This window comes from Eucyclogobius newberryi, unplaced genomic scaffold, assembly GCF_026437365.1.
Source record: "Eucyclogobius newberryi isolate DKJ021-1_F unplaced genomic scaffold, fEucNew1.0.hap1 SCAF_307, whole genome shotgun sequence".
Classification (NCBI taxonomy): domain Eukaryota; kingdom Metazoa; phylum Chordata; class Actinopteri; order Gobiiformes; family Gobiidae; genus Eucyclogobius; species Eucyclogobius newberryi.
Window position 1 is genome coordinate 15,681 of NW_027315954.1, and position 16,961 is coordinate 32,641.

Genomic DNA, 16,961 nt, shown 5'->3' on the forward strand with positions numbered 1-16,961 from the left:
ACACAAGAGGCCTTAGGTCGCTGTGTTCACAGAAGCGTCTGACGACTTCAGATCTGAATCTTCACGTGGAAAAACCAGTCGAGTCACATGAGGCTCGACCGGTCACCTGGAAGGAGCGCCTCAAGAGAGACTCTGAGAGCGCCTCGAGAGAGACTCTGAGAGCGCCTCGAGAGAGACTCTGAGAGCGTCTCGGGAGAGACTCTGAGAGCGCCTCGAGAGAGACTCTGAGAGCGCCTCGAGAGACACTCTGAGAGCGCCTCGAGAGAGACTCTGAGAGCGCCTCGAGAGACACTCTGAGAGCGCCTCGAGAGAGACTCTGAGAGTGCCTCTAGAGAGACTCTGAGAGCGCCTCGAGAGAGACTCTGAGAGCGCCTCGAGAGACACTCTGAGAGCGCCTCGAGAGAGACTCTGAGAGTGCCTCTAGAGAGACTCTGAGAGTGCCTCTAGAGAGACTCTGAGAGCGCCTCGAGAGAGACTCTGAGAGCGCCTCGAGAGAGACTCTGAGAGCGCCTCGAGAGAGACTCTGAGAGCGCCTCGAGAGAGACTCTGAGAGCGCCTCGAGAGAGACTCTGAGAGCGCCTCGAGAGAGACTCTGAGAGCGTCTCTAGAGAGACTCTGAGAGCGCCTCGAGAGAGACTCTGAGAGCGCCTCGAGAGAGACTCTGAGAGCGCCTCTAGAGAGACTCTGAGAGCGCCTCGAGAGAGACTCTGAGAGCGCCTCGAGAGAGACTCTGAGAGCGCCTCGAGAGAGACTCTGAGAGCGTCTCTAGAGAGACTCTGAGAGCGCCTCGAGAGAGACTCTGAGAGCGCCTCGAGAGAGACTCTGAGAGCGTCTCGAGAGAGACTCTGAGAGCGTCTCTAGAGAGACTCTGAGAGCGCCTCGAGAGAGACTCTGAGAGCGCCTCGAGAGAGACTCTGAGAGCGTCTCTAGAGAGACTCTGAGAGCGTCTCTAGAGAGACTCTGAGAGCGCCTCGAGAGAGACTCTGAGAGCGCCTCGAGAGAGACTCTGAGAGCGCCTCGAGAGAGACTCTGAGAGCGCCTCTGTCCGAGCGGGATGGCGGCGGTGGACTTGGGAGCGTCCCTGACCTGTCCCCTTTGTCAGGACATCTTCACAGAGCCTGTGTCTCTGTGCTGCAGCCGCAGCTTCTGCTGCCACTGCCTGGATGAGTCCTGGGCGGCGCAGACCACCCGCCGCTGCCCCGTCTGCACCAGGAAGGTCTCAAAAGACTTTCTGGACGTGGACTTTGCTTTAAACAAACTCAGTGAATCTTTCAACCAGAAGCCGCCGTCACAGGACGAGCCTGAATCCCCCACGCAGCGGAAAACAGGTAAAAAAAACAGCATAGAGTCGAATATTAATGTTATTATTATGTCTACAACATAAATAAGGAAGTATTTCAATTTTCTAGGATAGAAAAGTCAGTTAGTTTACTTTTCTATTACAAAGGATGGAAAAAACAATGTTCTCGCCTCAAAGTTGTATTTGAGCGTCACAAAAAGTGAAACTAGTGTTAAAGTGCGTAATATATTTCTGCGCCCCCTGGAGGACGCTCACACGTGTCTGAGGACAGCGCCCCCTGGAGGACGCTCACATGTGTCTGAGGACAGCGCCCCCTGGAGGACGCTCACACGTGTCTGAGGACAGCGCCCCCTGGAGGACGCTCACACGTGTCTGAGGACAGCGCCCCCTGGAGGACGCTCACATGTGTCTGAGGACAGCGCCCCCTGGAGGACGCTCACACGTGTCTGAGGACAGCGCCCCCTGGAGGACGCTCACACGTGTCTGAGGACAGCGCCCCCTGGAGGACGCTCACACGTGTCTGAGGACAGCGCCCCCTGGAGGACGCTCACACGTGTCTGAGGATAGCGCCCCCTGGAGGACGTCACGTGTGTCTGAGGACAGCGCCCCCTGGAGGACGCTCACGTGTGTCTGAGGACAGCGCCCCCTGGAGGACGCTCACACGTGTCTGAGGACAGCCCCCTGGAGGACGCTCACATGTGTCTGAGGACAGCCCCCTGGAGGACGCTCACATGTGTCTGAGGACAGCGCCCCCTGGAGGACGCTCACGTGTGTCTGAGGACAGCGCCCCCTGGAGGACGCTCACATGTGTCTGAGGACAGCGCCCCCTGGAGGACGCTCACATGTGTCTGAGGACAGCGCCCCCTGGAGGACGCTCACATGTGTCAGAGGACAGCGCCCCCTGAAGGACGCTCACATGTGTCTGAGGACAGCGCCCCCTGGAGGACGCTCACATGTGTCTGAGGACAGCGCCCCCTGGAGGACGCTCACATGTGTCTGAGGACAGCGCCCCCTGGAGGACGCTCACATGTGTCTGAGGACAGCGCCCCCTGGAGGACGCTCACATGTGTCAGAGGACAGCGCCCCCTGGAGGACGCTCACATGTGTCTGAGGACAGCGCCCCCTGGAGGACGCTCACACGTGTCTGAGGACAGCGCCCCCTGGAGGACGCTCACGTGTGTCTGAGGACAGCGCCCCCTGGAGGACGCTCACATGTGTCTGAGGACAGCGCCCCCTGGAGGACGTCACGTGTGTCTGAGGACAGCGCCCCCTGGAGGACGCTCACGTGTGTCTGAGGACAGCGCCCCCTGGAGGACGCTCACACGTGTCAGAGGACAGCGCCCCCTGGAGGACGCTCACACGTGTCTGAGGACAGCGCCCCCTGGAGGACGCTCACGTGTGTCTGACGACAGCGCCCCCTGGAGGACGCTCACATGTGTCTGAGGACAGCGCCCCCTGGAGGACGCTCACATGTGTCTGAGGACAGCGCCCCCTGGAGGACGCTCACGTGTGTCTGAGGACAGCGCCCCCTGGAGGACGTCACGTGTGTCTGAGGACAGCGCCCCCTGGAGGACGCTCACGTGTGTCTGAGGACAGCACCCCCTGGAGGACGCTCACATGTGTCTGAGGACAGCGCCCCCTGGAGGACGCTCACATGTGTCTGAGGACAGCGCCCCCTGGAGGACGCTCACGTGTGTCTGAGGACAGCGCCCCCTGGAGGACGCTCACATGTGTCTGAGGACAGCGCCCCCTGGAGGACGCTCACATGTGTCTGAGGACAGCACCCCCTGGAGGACGCTCACATGTGTCTGAGGACAGCGCCCGATGGAGGACGCTCACATGTGTCTGAGGACAGCGCCCCCTGGAGGACGCTCACATGTGTCTGAGGACAGCGCCCCCTGGAGGACGCTCACATGTGTCTGAGGACAGCGCCCCCTGGAGGACGCTCACATGTGTCTGAGGACAGCGCCCCCTGGAGGACGCTCACATGTGTCTGAGGACAGCGCCCCCTGGAGGACGTCACGTGTGTCTGAGGACAGCGCCCCCTGGAGGACGCTCACACGTGTCTGAGGACAGCGCCCCCTGGAGGACGCTCACGTGTCTCTGAGGACAGCGCCCCCTGGAGGACGCTCACATGTGTCTGAGGACAGCGCCCCCTGGAGGACGCTCACACGTGTCTGAGGACAGCGCCCCCTGGAGGACGCTCACACGTGTCTGAGGACAGCGCCCCCTGGAGTACACTCACACGTGTCTGAGGACAGCGCCCCCTGGAGGACGCTCACACGTGTCTGAGGACAGCGCCCCCTGGAGGACGCTCACACGTGTCTGAGGACAGCCCCCTGGAGGACACTCACACGTGTCTGAGGACAGCGCCCCCTGGAGGACGCTCACGTGTGTCTGAGGACAGCGCCCCCTGGAGGACGTCACGTGTGTCTGAGGACAGCGCCCCCTGGAGGACGCTCACGTGTGTCTGAGGACAGCGCCCCCTGGAGGACGCTCACGTGTGTCTGAGGACAGCGCCCCCTGGAGGACGCTCACGTGTGTCTGAGGACAGCGCCCCCTGGAGGACGCTCACGTGTGTCTGAGGACAGCGCCCCCTGGAGGACGCTCACATGTGTCTGAGGACAGCACCCCCTGGAGGACGCTCACATGTGTCTGAGGACAGCCCCCTGGAGGACACTCACACGTGTCTGAGGACAGCGCCCCCTGGAGGACGCTCACGTGTGTCTGAGGACAGCGCCCCCTGGAGGACGTCACGTGTGTCTGAGGACAGCGCCCCCTGGAGGACGCTCACGCGTGTCTGAGGACAGCGCCCCCTGGAGGACGCTCACGTGTGTCTGAGGACAGCGCCCCCTGGAGGACGCTCACGTGTGTCTGAGGACAGCGCCCCCTGGAGGACGCTCACATGTGTCTGAGGACAGCGCCCCCTGGAGGACGCTCACATGTGTCTGAGGACAGCGCCCCCTGGAGGACGCTCACGTGTGTCTGAGGACAGCGCCCCCTGGAGGACGTCACGTGTGTCTGAGGACAGCGCCCCCTGGAGGACGCTCACGTGTGTCTGAGGACAGCGCCCCCAGGAGGACGCTCACATGTGTCTGAGGACAGCACCCCCTGGAGGACGCTCACATGTGTCTGAGGACAGCACCCCCTGGAGGACGCTCACATGTGTCTGAGGACAGCGCCCGATGGAGGACGCTCACATGTGTCTGAGGACAGCGCCCCCTGGAGGACGCTCACGTGTGTCTGAGGACAGCGCCCCCTGGAGGACGCTCACATGTGTCTGAGGACAGCGCCCCCTGGAGGACGCTCACATGTGTCTGAGGACAGCGCCCCCTGGAGGACGCTCACATGTGTCTGAGGACAGCGCCCCCTGGAGGACGCTCACATGTGTCTGAGGACAGCGCCCCCTGGAGGACGCTCACATGTGTCTGAGGACAGCGCCCCCTGGAGGACGCTCACGTGTGTCTGAGGACAGCGCCCCCTGGAGGACGCTCACGTGTGTCTGAGGACAGCGCCCCCTTGGAGGACGCTCACGTGTGTCTGAGGACAGCGCCCCCTGGAGGACGCTCACATGTGTCTGAGGACAGCGCCCCCTGGAGGACGCTCACATGTGTCTGAGGACAGCGCCCCCTGGAGGACGCTCACATGTGTCTGAGGACAGCGCCCCCTGGAGGACGCTCACATGTGTCTGAGGACAGCGCCCCCTGGAGGACGCTCACACGTGTCTGAGGCTTTCACTGTCACTAAAACACTTTTGATGTTTCATATTTTATAATATTTGTCCTGTTTCGCTTCCCGTTGTCCCCTTTACACGTTCAAATGGTCTCTTTCTGTCTCAACAGGCGTCACGCTTGTCCCGGTCACGCATGACCCGGACACGGCGGGGCAGTGGCTGTGCGTGGCCAACGACCTCCGCTCGGTCAGACAGGACAACTTCCGGCTGCTCCCCTCTGGCGTCTGTGCCACCGGGACGGGAAGTACACGGACGGCAGAAAACAAGTGGGACTGCAGGGGGCGCCGCCGCGGAGGGTCAGGGTCAAACTGGACTGTGACAGAGGGAAAGTGTCCTTCTATGACGCAGAGGACGGGACTCATCTGCACACGCACACATGGGCCCCCAAAGAGCACACAGGGACCCCCAAAGAGAAGATGTACCCCTTTTTCTGTGTCGGGCCGAGTGGAGACGCCGAGACCAAAGAGATAACGCTTGGTGTAAAGAGAGAACGCTCAAACTAAAGAGATAGAGAGAGAGACCTTGCAACTAAAGGTCCTGAGTGGGAAGAACCGCCATAAAACATCAACACCGCGTGGGAATCAGGGCATGGGAGTCGGGATGGAGACGGGAGTCAGGGCGGGGAGGCCCCCTGTTTGCAGTCAGGTTCCGGGGACCCATGATGGCAGTCGTTGGAGGAAGAGGAAGAAGAGGACCTTGTGTGCTTGGAACTCCTGTGCTTCTGAAGAATAAAGTCCAAAGTCTAAGACATGCAACTACAGCAGGGGGCGGTAGTGTGACACTCAGAGTAACCCTGTGTCTGTGAAGCTCAGACCCACAGTCATCTTCACTGCCATCTAGTGGTAAAAGTATAAAGTATAACGTCATATATATGTATAACGAGCCATTGTATTTTTCTGATGTTTTTGTTTGTTAAAGGTCCCATATCATGTTAAACTGACTTTTCAGAGCGTTTAGCCTTCTTACAGTGCTATTGGTCCATATACATGTGTTTTTTTATTCCTGCAGTCTTTAACTAGCAAACAGTCTCTCTCCTTCCCCTTGAATGAGCAGACGAACAGACTGGTGAGTTACGCAGCACGCCGTTTCAGCCCCTCCTCCAGGAAGCACGCTGTACCTGTAACACGCCCCCTCCCCCCGCCCCCGTGCTCGAGAGGAACCGCAGCTATTTAGGTATTTAGGTGTTGCACAACACTTATTATGATCAAATAATGCCCAGAGGGTCTGAGACGAGAACAATACAATGCTCTGGGACCTTCAAAATGTGACTTTTTTTCCACTGAACTTTGAAAACTGTGACTCAACATGACGAACCCTGCTTTGTGTTATTAACATGTAATATCAGGCCCTTTATTAACATGTAATATCAGGCCCTTTATTAACATGTAATATCAGGCCCTTTATTAACATGTAATATCAGGCCCTTTATTAACATGTAATATCATGCCCTTTATTAACATGTAATATCATGCCCATTATTAACATGTAATATCAGGCCCTTTATTAACATGTAATATCAGGCCCTTTATTAACATGTAATATCAGGCCCTTTATTAACATGTAATATCAGGCCCTTTATTAACATGTAATATCAGGCCCTTTATTAACATGTAATATCAGGCCCTTTATTAACATGTATTATCAGGCCCTTTATTAACATGTAATATCAGGCCCTTTATTAACATGTAATATCAGGCCCTTTATTAACATGTATTATCAGGCCCTTTATTAACATGTAATATCAGGCCCTTTATTAACATGTATTATCAGGCCCTTTATTAACATGTATTATCAGGCCCTTTATTAACATGTATTATCAGGCCCTTTATTAACATGTAATATCAGGCCCTTTATTAACATGTATTATCAGGCCCTTTATTAACATGTATTATCAGGCCCTTTATTAACATGTAATATCAGGCCCTTTATTAACATGTATTATCAGGCCCTTTATTAACATGTATTATCAGGCCCTTTATTAACATGTAATATCAGGCCCTTTATTAACATGTATTATCAGGCCCTTTATTAACATGTATTATCAGGCCCTTTATTAACATGTAATATCAGGCCCTTTATTAACATGTATTATCAGGCCCTTTATTAACATGTAATATCAGGCCCTTTATTAACATGTAATATCAGGCCCTTTATTAACATGTATTATCAGGCCCTTTATTAACATGTAATATCAGGCCCTTTATTAACATGTATTATCAGGCCCTTTATTAACATGTAATATCAGGCCCTTTATTAACATGTAATATCAGGCCCTTTATTAACATGTATTATCAGGCCCTTTATTAACATGTAATATCAGGCCCTTTATTAACATGTAATATCAGGCCCTTTATTAACATGTATTATCAGGCCCTTTATTAACATGTAATATCAGGCCCTTTATTAACATGTAATATCAGGCCCTTTATTAACATGTAATATCAGGCCCTTTATTAACATGTAATATCAGGCCCTTTATTAACATGTAATATCAGGCCCTTTATTAACATGTAATATCAGGCCCTTTATTAACATGTATTATCAGGCCCTTTATTAACATGTAATATCAGGCCCTTTATTAACATGTAATATCAGGCCCTTTATTAACATGTATTATCAGGCCCTTTATTAACATGTAATATCAGGCCCTTTATTAACATGTATTATCAGGCCCTTTATTAACATGTATTATCAGGCCCTTTATTAACATGTATTATCAGGCCCTTTATTAACATGTAATATCAGGCCCTTTATTAACATGTATTATCAGGCCCTTTATTAACATGTATTATCAGGCCCTTTATTAACATGTAATATCAGGCCCTTTATTAACATGTATTATCAGGCCCTTTATTAACATGTATTATCAGGCCCTTTATTAACATGTAATATCAGGCCCTTTATTAACATGTATTATCAGGCCCTTTATTAACATGTATTATCAGGCCCTTTATTAACATGTAATATCAGGCCCTTTATTAACATGTATTATCAGGCCCTTTATTAACATGTAATATCAGGCCCTTTATTAACATGTAATATCAGGCCCTTTATTAACATGTATTATCAGGCCCTTTATTAACATGTAATATCAGGCCCTTTATTAACATGTATTATCAGGCCCTTTATTAACATGTAATATCAGGCCCTTTATTAACATGTAATATCAGGCCCTTTATTAACATGTATTATCAGGCCCTTTATTAACATGTATTATCAGGCCCTTTATTAACATGTATTATCAGGCCCTTTATTAACATGTAATATCAGGCCCTTTATTAACATGTATTATCAGGCCCTTTATTAACATGTAATATCAGGCCCTTTATTAACATGTATTATCAGGCCCTTTATTAACATGTAATATCATGCCCATTATTAACATGTAATATCAGGCCCTTTATTAACATGTAATATCAGGCCCTTTATTAACATGTATTATCAGGCCCTTTATTAACATGTATTATCAGGCCCTTTATTAACATGTAATATCAGGCCCTTTATTAACATGTATTATCAGGCCCTTTATTAACATGTAATATCAGGCCCTTTATTAACATGTAATATCAGGCCCTTTATTAACATGTAATATCAGGCCCTTTATTAACATGTAATATCAGGCCCATTATTAACATGTATTATCAGGCCTTATTAACATGTAATATCAGGCCCTTTATTAACATGTAATATCATGCCCATTATTAACATGTAATATCAGGCCCTTTATTAACATGTATTATCAGGCCCTTTATTAACATGTAATATCAGGCCCTTTATTAACATGTATTATCAGGCCCTTTATTAACATGTATTATCAGGCCCTTTATTAACATGTAATATCATGCCCATTATTAACATGTAATATCAGGCCCTTTATTAACATGTAATATCAGGCCCTTTATTAACATGTAATATCAGGCCCTTTATTAACATGTAATATCAGGCCCTTTATTAACATGTATTATCAGGCCCTTTATTAACATGTATTATCAGGCCCTTTATTAACATGTAATATCAGGCATTATTAACATGTATTATCAGAGTCATGTCAGTACCTTATGGAAGCTCCCGTAGAAGAGTTTGTTGATTTCTGGCCCCTCAAAGGTCACGGTCTGAAAGTCTCCTTTATAATCATTGTTAAAAAACGTGAGCGTTTTTCCTCCATCTGCGAAAATGAACAGAAAACGTGAAATAAATGTAAATCCAGTCATGAAAGAACCGGCTCTTATCCCCTGATGCTGAACCAGTTTGAGCTTTTCGTGAGTTTTAAATCAAGTTAGATTCTTTTCACTTTGTATTGAGCTTGTTAGTTGTACAGTCGAGTATTTCAGTGTTTTGAAAGTACTTTTGTCTGCTCTGTCTGTAAATAAACGTGGCGCCCTCGTGTGGCCGTGTGTCAGGATGTTCTCAGGAGGGGGGCGGCGCCCTCGTGTGGCCGTGTGTCAGGATGTTCTCAGGAGGGGGGCGGCGCCCTCGTGTGGCCGTGTGTCAGGATGTTCTCGCGGAGGGGGGCGGCGCCCTCGTGTGGCCGTGTGTCAGGATGTTCTCGCGGAGGGGGGCGGCGCCCTCGTGTGGCCGTGTGTCAGGATGTTCTCGCGGAGGGGGGCGGCGCCCTCGTGTGGCCGTGTGTCAGGATGTTCTCGCGGAGGGGGGCGGCGCCCTCGTGTGGCCGTGTGTCAGGATGTCCTCGTGGAGGGGGGCGGCGCCCTCGTGTGGCCGTGTGTCAGGATGTCCTCGTGGAGGGGGGCGGCGCCCTCATGTGGCCGTGTGTCAGGATGTTCTCGCGGAGGGGGGCGGCGCCCTCGTGTGGCCGTGTGTCAGGATGTTCTCGCGGAGGGGGGCGGCGCCCTCGTGTGGCCGTGTGTCAGGATGTTCTCAGGAGGGGGGCGGCGCCCTCGTGTGGCCGTGTGTCAGGATGTCCTCGCGGAGGGGGGCGGCGCCCTCGTGTGGCCGTGTGTCAGGATGTTCTCGCGGAGGGGGGCGGCGCCCTCGTGTGGCCGTGTGTCAGGATGTCCTCGCGGAGGGGGGCGGCGCCCTCGTGTGGCCGTGTGTCAGGATGTTCTCGCGGAGGGGGGCGGCGCCCTCGTGTGGCCGTGTGTCAGGATGTTCTCGCGGAGGGGGGCGGCGCCCTCGTGTGGCCGTGTGTCAGGATGTTCTCGCGGAGGGGGGCGGCGCCCTCGTGTGGCCGTGTGTCAGGATGTTCTCGCGGAGGGGGGCGGCGCCCTCGTGTGGCCGTGTGTCAGGATGTCCTCGTGGAGGGGGGCGGCGCCCTCGTGTGGCCGTGTGTCAGGATGTCCTCGTGGAGGGGGGCGGCGCCCTCGTGTGGCCGTGTGTCAGGATGTTCTCGCGGAGGGGGGCGGCGCCCTCGTGTGGCCGTGTGTCAGGATGTCCTCGCGGAGGGGGGCGGCGCCCTCGTGTGGCCGTGTGTCAGGATGTTCTCGCGGAGGGGGGCGGCGCCCTCGTGTGGCCGTGTGTCAGGATGTTCTCGCGGAGGGGGGCGGCGCCCTCGTGTGGCCGTGTGTCAGGATGTTCTCGCGGAGGGGGGCGGCGCCCTCGTGTGGCCGTGTGTCAGGATGTTCTCGCGGAGGGGGGCGGCGCCCTCGTGTGGCCGTGTGTCAGGATGTTCTCAGGAGGGGGGCGGCGCCCTCGTGTGGCCGTGTGTCAGGATGTTTTGGGGGAGGGGGCGGCGCCCTCGTGTGGCCGTGTGTCAGGATGTTTTGGGGGAGGGGGCGGCGCCCTCGTGTGGCCGTGTGTCAGGATGTTTTGGGGGAGGGGGCGGCGCCCTCGTGTGGCCGTGTGTCAGGATGTTTTCGGGGAGGGGGGCGGCGCCCTCGTGTGTCACTCACTGTCCAGGATGACGCCCACCACCGGCTCGTTGCTCTTGTCCAGGATTTCCCACAGGGCGAAAGGCTCCGGGGGCGTGTCTGGGAGGAGCCTGAAGAGCAGCGAGATGGTGTAGTCCGAGGGCAGGCCTTCAGGGTGCAGGAACCTACCGAGCACAGAGCATGGTCAGAGCAGAGCGCCCCGCGGCCAGAAGGTGCCTGGTTTGAGTCCCTCACATTCAGTAAATGGATCTGGTCTGTGATGATTTATTAAAAACAGCAGAAGATCTTGACTTTTGTCGTGAGTGTTTTGTGAACAGTTAAATATAATTAAATATAAATATAATGTCAGGTTTACTTATGACGAGCAATAATGCCCCAAAAAGTACATTTGACCTCAGAAGTGTGTGTGTGTTTCATGTGTGTGTGTGTGTGTGTTACATGTGTGTGTGTGTGTGTGTGTGTGTTACATGTGTGTGTGTGCGTGTGTTTGTGTGTGTGTGTTTCATGTGTGTGTGTGTGTGTTACATGTGTGTGTGTGTGTGTGTGTGTGTGTGTGTGTGTGTTACATGTGTGTGTGTGCGTGTGTTTGTGTGTGTGTGTGTGTGTTACATGTGTGTGTGTGTTACATGTGTGTGTGTGTGTGTTACATGTGTGTGTGTGTATGTGTGTGTGTGTGTGTTACATGTGTGTGTGTGTGTGTGTTACATGTGTGTGTGTGTTACATGTGTGTGTGTGTGTGTGTTACATGTGTGTGTGTGTGTGTGTTACATGTGTGTGTGTGTATGTGTGTGTGTGTGTGTTACATGTGTGCGTGTGTTTGTGTGTGTGTGTGTGTGTGTGTTTCATGTGTGTGTGTGTGTTACATGTGTGTGTGTGTGTGTGTGTGTGTGTGTGTTACATGTGTGTGTGTGTGTTACATGTGTGTGTGTGTTACATGTGTGTGTGTGTGTGTGTTACATGTGTGTGTGTGTGTGTGTGTTACATGTGTGTGTGTGTGCGTGTGTTTGTGTGTGTGTGTGTGTGTGTGTTTCATGTGTGTGTGTGTGTGTTACATGTGTGTGTGTGTGTGTGTGTGTGTGTTACATGTGTGTGTGTGTGTTACATGTGTGTGTGTGTTACATGTGTGTGTGTGTGTGTGTGTTACATGTGTGTGTGTGTTACATGTGTGTGTGTGTGTGTGTGTGTGTTACATGTGTGTGTGTGTGTGTGTGTGTGTTACATGTGTGTGTGTTACATGTGTGTGTGTGTGTTACATGTGTGTGTGTGTGTGTGTGTGTGTTACATGTGTGTGTGTGTGTGTGTGTGTTACATGTGTGTGTGTGTGTGTGTGTTACATGTGTGTGTGTGTGTGTGTGTTACATGTGTGTGTGTGTGTGTTACATGTGTGTGTGTTACATGTGTGTGTGTGTGTGTGTGTTACATGTGTGTGTGTGTGTGTGTGTGTGTGTGTGTGTGTTACATGTGTGTGTGTGTGTGTGTGTGTTACATGTGTGTGTGTGTGTGTGTTACATGTGTGTGTGTTACATGTGTGTGTATGTTACATGTGTACGTTACATGTGTGTGTGTGTGTGTGTGTGTGTGTGTTACATGTGTGTGTGTGTGTGTGTGTGTGTGTGTGTTACATGTGTGTGTGTGTGTGTGTGTGTGTGTGTTACATGTGTGTGTGTGTGTGTGTGTGTGTTACATGTGTGTGTGTGTGTGTGTGTGTTACATGTGTGTGTGTGTGTGTGTGTGTTACATGTGTGTGTGTGTGTGTGTGTGTGTGTGTTACATGTGTGTGTGTGTGTGTGTGTTACATGTGTGTGTGTGTGTGTGTGTGTGTGTTACATGTGTGTGTGTGTGTGTGTGTGTGTGTTACATGTGTGTGTGTGTGTTACATGTGTGTGTGTGTGTGTGTGTGTTACATGTGTGTGTGTGTGTGTGTGTTACATGTGTGTGTGTGTGTGTGTGTGTGTGTGTTACATGTGTGTGTGTGTGTGTGTGTGTGTGTGTGTGTGTTACATGTGTGTGTGTGTGTGTGTGTTACATGTGTGTGTGTGTGTGTGTGTGTGTTACATGTGTGTGTGTGTGTGTGTGTGTTACATGTGTGTGTGTGTGTGTGTGTGTGTGTTACATGTGTGTGTGTGTGTGTGTGTGTGTGTTACATGTGTGTGTGTGTGTGTGTGTGTTACATGTGTGTGTGTGTGTGTGTGTGTTACATGTGTGTGTGTTACATGTGTGTGTGTGTTACGTGTGTGTGTTACATGTGAGTGTGTGTGTGTATGTTACATGTGTACGTTACATGTGTGTGTGTGTGTGTGTGTGTGTGTGTGTTACATGTGTGTGTGTGTGTGTGTGTTACATGTGTGTGTGTGTGTGTGTGTTACATGTGTGTGTGTGTGTTACATGTGTGTGTGTGTGTGTGTGTGTGTGTGTTACATGTGTGTGTGTGTGTGTGTGTGTTACGTGTGTGTGTGTGTGTGTGTGTTACATGTGTGTGTGTGTGTGTGTGTTACATGTGTGTGTGTGTGTGTGTGTGTTACATGTGTGTGTGTTACATGTGTGTGTGTGTTACGTGTGTGTGTTACATGTGAGTGTGTGTGTGTATGTTACATGTGTACGTTACATGTGTGTGTGTGTGTGTGTGTGTGTGTGTGTTACATGTGTGTGTGTGTGTGTGTGTTACATGTGTGTGTGTGTGTGTGTGTTACATGTGTGTGTGTGTGTGTGTGTGTGTGTGTGTTACATGTGTGTGTGTGTGTGTGTGTGTGTGTTACATGTGTGTGTGTGTGTGTGTGTGTTACTTGGTGGGCTGGGCGAGCAGTGCGTTGCTGTGAAGTCGGAAACAGGGGAAAGTGTTGAAAGTTCCAGGGACGAGAGAGACTCCGGACAGAGCGCTGTATCTGTCCTCCACCAGACCGAACAGCTCCATCATCCGGAACCCTCCGAGAGAAACACTCAAGGTCACTTCTAGTTCCAGTTCTAGTTCTAGTTCTAGTACGCAAATCTCTTCTGTAAATGATTTTGTAATTAATATCAATGTTCCTATATTTATACATCCAAAATATGTGCAATTCTGGCCATTTTCACCAACACAAAACATGATGAAAATGTGTGGGGGCGGAGTTAATTATATGGTGACAGGGGGCAGAGTTAATTATATGGTGACAGGGGGCGGAGTTAATTATATGGTGACAGGGGGCGGAGCTAATTATATGGTGACAGGGGGCGGAGTTAATTATATGGTGACAGGGGCGGAGTTAATTATATGGTGACAGGGGGCGGAGTTAATTATATGGTGTTTGGGGGTGGAGTCACTTACCTGGGGTGGTGCTGCCACTCATTGGAACAGAAGGACAAGCTGGAATCAGAACACATGTGAGTCAGAGATGCTCAGCATGTTCCCCACACCTTCCTCACATGTTCCTCACATGTTCCACACACGTTCCTCACACGTTGATCACACGTTCCTCACACGTTCCCCACACGTTCCCCACACGTTCCTCACACGTTCCTCACACGTTCCTCACACGTTCCTCACACGTTCCTCACACGTTCCCCACACGTTCCTCACACGTTCCTCACACGTTCCTCACACGTTCCCCACACGTTCCTCACACGTTCCTCACACGTTGATCACACGTTCCACACACGTTCCTCACACGTTCCTCACACGTTCCTCACACGTTCCTCACACGTTGATCACATGTTCCACACACGTTCCTCACACGTTCCTCACACGTTCCTCACACGTTCCTCACACGTTGATCACACGTTCCTCACACGTTCCTCACACGTTCCTCACACGTTCCTCACACGTTGATCACACGTTCCTCACACGTTCCTCACACGTTGATCACACGTTCCTCACACGTTCCACACACGTTCCTCACACGTTCCTCACACGTTCCTCACACGTTGATCACACGTTCCTCACACGTTCCACACACGTTCCTCACACGTTCCTCACACGTTCCTCACACGTTCCTCACACGTTCCTCACACGTTGATCACACGTTCCTCACACGTTCCTCACACGTTGATCACACGTTCCTCACACGTTCCACACACGTTCCTCACACGTTCCTCACACATTGATCACACGTTGATCACATGTTCCACACACGTTCCTCACACGTTCCTCACACGTTCCTCACACGTTCCTCACACGTTCCTCACACGTTCCTCACACGTTCCCCACACGTTCCTCACACGTTCCTCACACGTTCCTCACACGTTCCCCACACGTTCCTCACACGTTCCTCACACGTTCCTCACACGTTCCTCACACGTTCCTCACACGTTCCTCACACGTTGATCACACGTTCCTCACACGTTCCTCACACGTTCCTCACACGTTCCTCACACGTTCCTCACACGTTGATCACACGTTCCTCACACGTTCCTCACACGTTCCTCACACGTTCCTCACACGTTGATCACACGTTCCTCACACGTTCCTCACACGTTCCTCACACGTTCCCCACACGTTCCTCAGACGTTCCCCACACGTTCCTCACACGTTCCCCACACGTTCCTCACACGTTCCTCACACGTTGATCACACGTTCCCCACACGTTGCTCACACGTTCCTCACACGTTCCCCACACGTTCCTCACACGTTCCCCACACGTTCCTCACACGTTCCTCACACGTTCCTCACACGTTCCTCACACGTTCCCCACACGTTCCCCACACGTTCCTCACACGTTCCTCACACATTCCTCACACGTTCCTCACACGTTCCTCACACGTTCCACACACGTTCCTCACACGTTCCTCACACGTTCCTCACACGTTCCTCACACGTTCCCCACACGTTCCTCACACGTTCCTCACACGTTCCTCACACGTTCCTCACACGTTCCTCACACGTTCCTCACACGTTCCCCACACGTTCCTCACACGTTCCTCAAAAGTTGATCACACGTTCCACACACGTTCCTCACACGTTCCTCACACGTTCCTCACACGTTCCTCACACGGTGATCACACGTTCCTCACACGTTGATCACATGTTCCACACACGTTCCTCACACGTTCCTCACACGTTCCTCACACGTTCCTCACACGTTCCTCACACGTTCCTCACACGTTGATCACACGTTCCTCACACGTTCCACACACGTTCCTCACACGTTCCTCACACGTTCCTCACACGTTCCTCACACGTTGATCACACGTTGATCACACGTTCCTCACACGTTCCACACACGTTCCTCACACGTTCCTCACACGTTGATCACATGTTCCACACACGTTCCTCACACGTTCCTCACACGTTCCTCACACGTTCCTCACACGTTCCTCACACGTTGATCACACGTTGATCACACGTTCCTCACACGTTCCTCACACGTTCCTCACACGTTCCTCACACGTTCCTCACACGTTCCCCACACGTTCCTCACACGTTCCTCACACGTTCCTCACACGTTCCCCACACGTTCCTCACACGTTCCTCACACGTTCCTCACACGTTCCTCACATGTTCCTCACACGTTCCTCACACGTTGATCACACGTTCCTCACACGTTCCTCACACGTTGATCACATGTTCCTCACACGTTCCTCACACGTTCCTCACACGTTGATCACACGTTCCTCACACGTTCCTCACACGTTCCTCACACGTTCCTCACACGTTGATCACACGTTCCTCACACGTTCCTCACACGTTCCTCACACGTTGATCACACGTTCCTCACACGTTCCTCACACGTTCCTCACACGTTCCTCACACGTTCCTCACACGTTCCTCACACGTTCCTCACATGTTCCACACACGTTCCACACACGTTCCTCACACGTTCACCACACGTTGATCACACGTTGATCACACGTTCATCACACGTTCCTCACACGTTCCTCACACGTTCCTCACACGTTCCTCACACGTTCCTCACATGTTCCACACACGTTCCACACACGTTCCTCACATGTTCCACACACGTTCCTCACACGTTCCTCACACGTTCCTCACACGTTCTTCACACGTTGATCACACGTTCCTCACACGTTCCTCACACGTTCCTCACACGTTCCTCACACGTTCCTCACACGTTCCTCACACGTTGATCACACGTTCCTCACACGTTCCTCACACGTTCCTCACACTTTCCTC

General features: G+C 52.0%; 1 protein-coding gene across 1 annotated transcript in view; it reads right to left on the reverse strand.

The window, feature by feature from the left end:
- LOC140374733 (collagen alpha-1(XIV) chain-like) overlaps positions 1-16,961 on the reverse strand; it is a gene marked incomplete at its 5' end in the record, with an annotated part of 78,006 nt that overhangs the window by 2,570 nt on the left and 58,475 nt on the right. The window contains 4 exons of the mRNA XM_072461730.1: positions 9,089-9,198; positions 10,880-11,022; positions 13,642-13,780; positions 14,160-14,198. Coding sequence (XP_072317831.1) covers positions 9,089-9,198; positions 10,880-11,022; positions 13,642-13,780; positions 14,160-14,198 — 431 coding nt within the window. The remainder of the gene's footprint in view (positions 1-9,088; positions 9,199-10,879; positions 11,023-13,641; positions 13,781-14,159; positions 14,199-16,961) is intronic.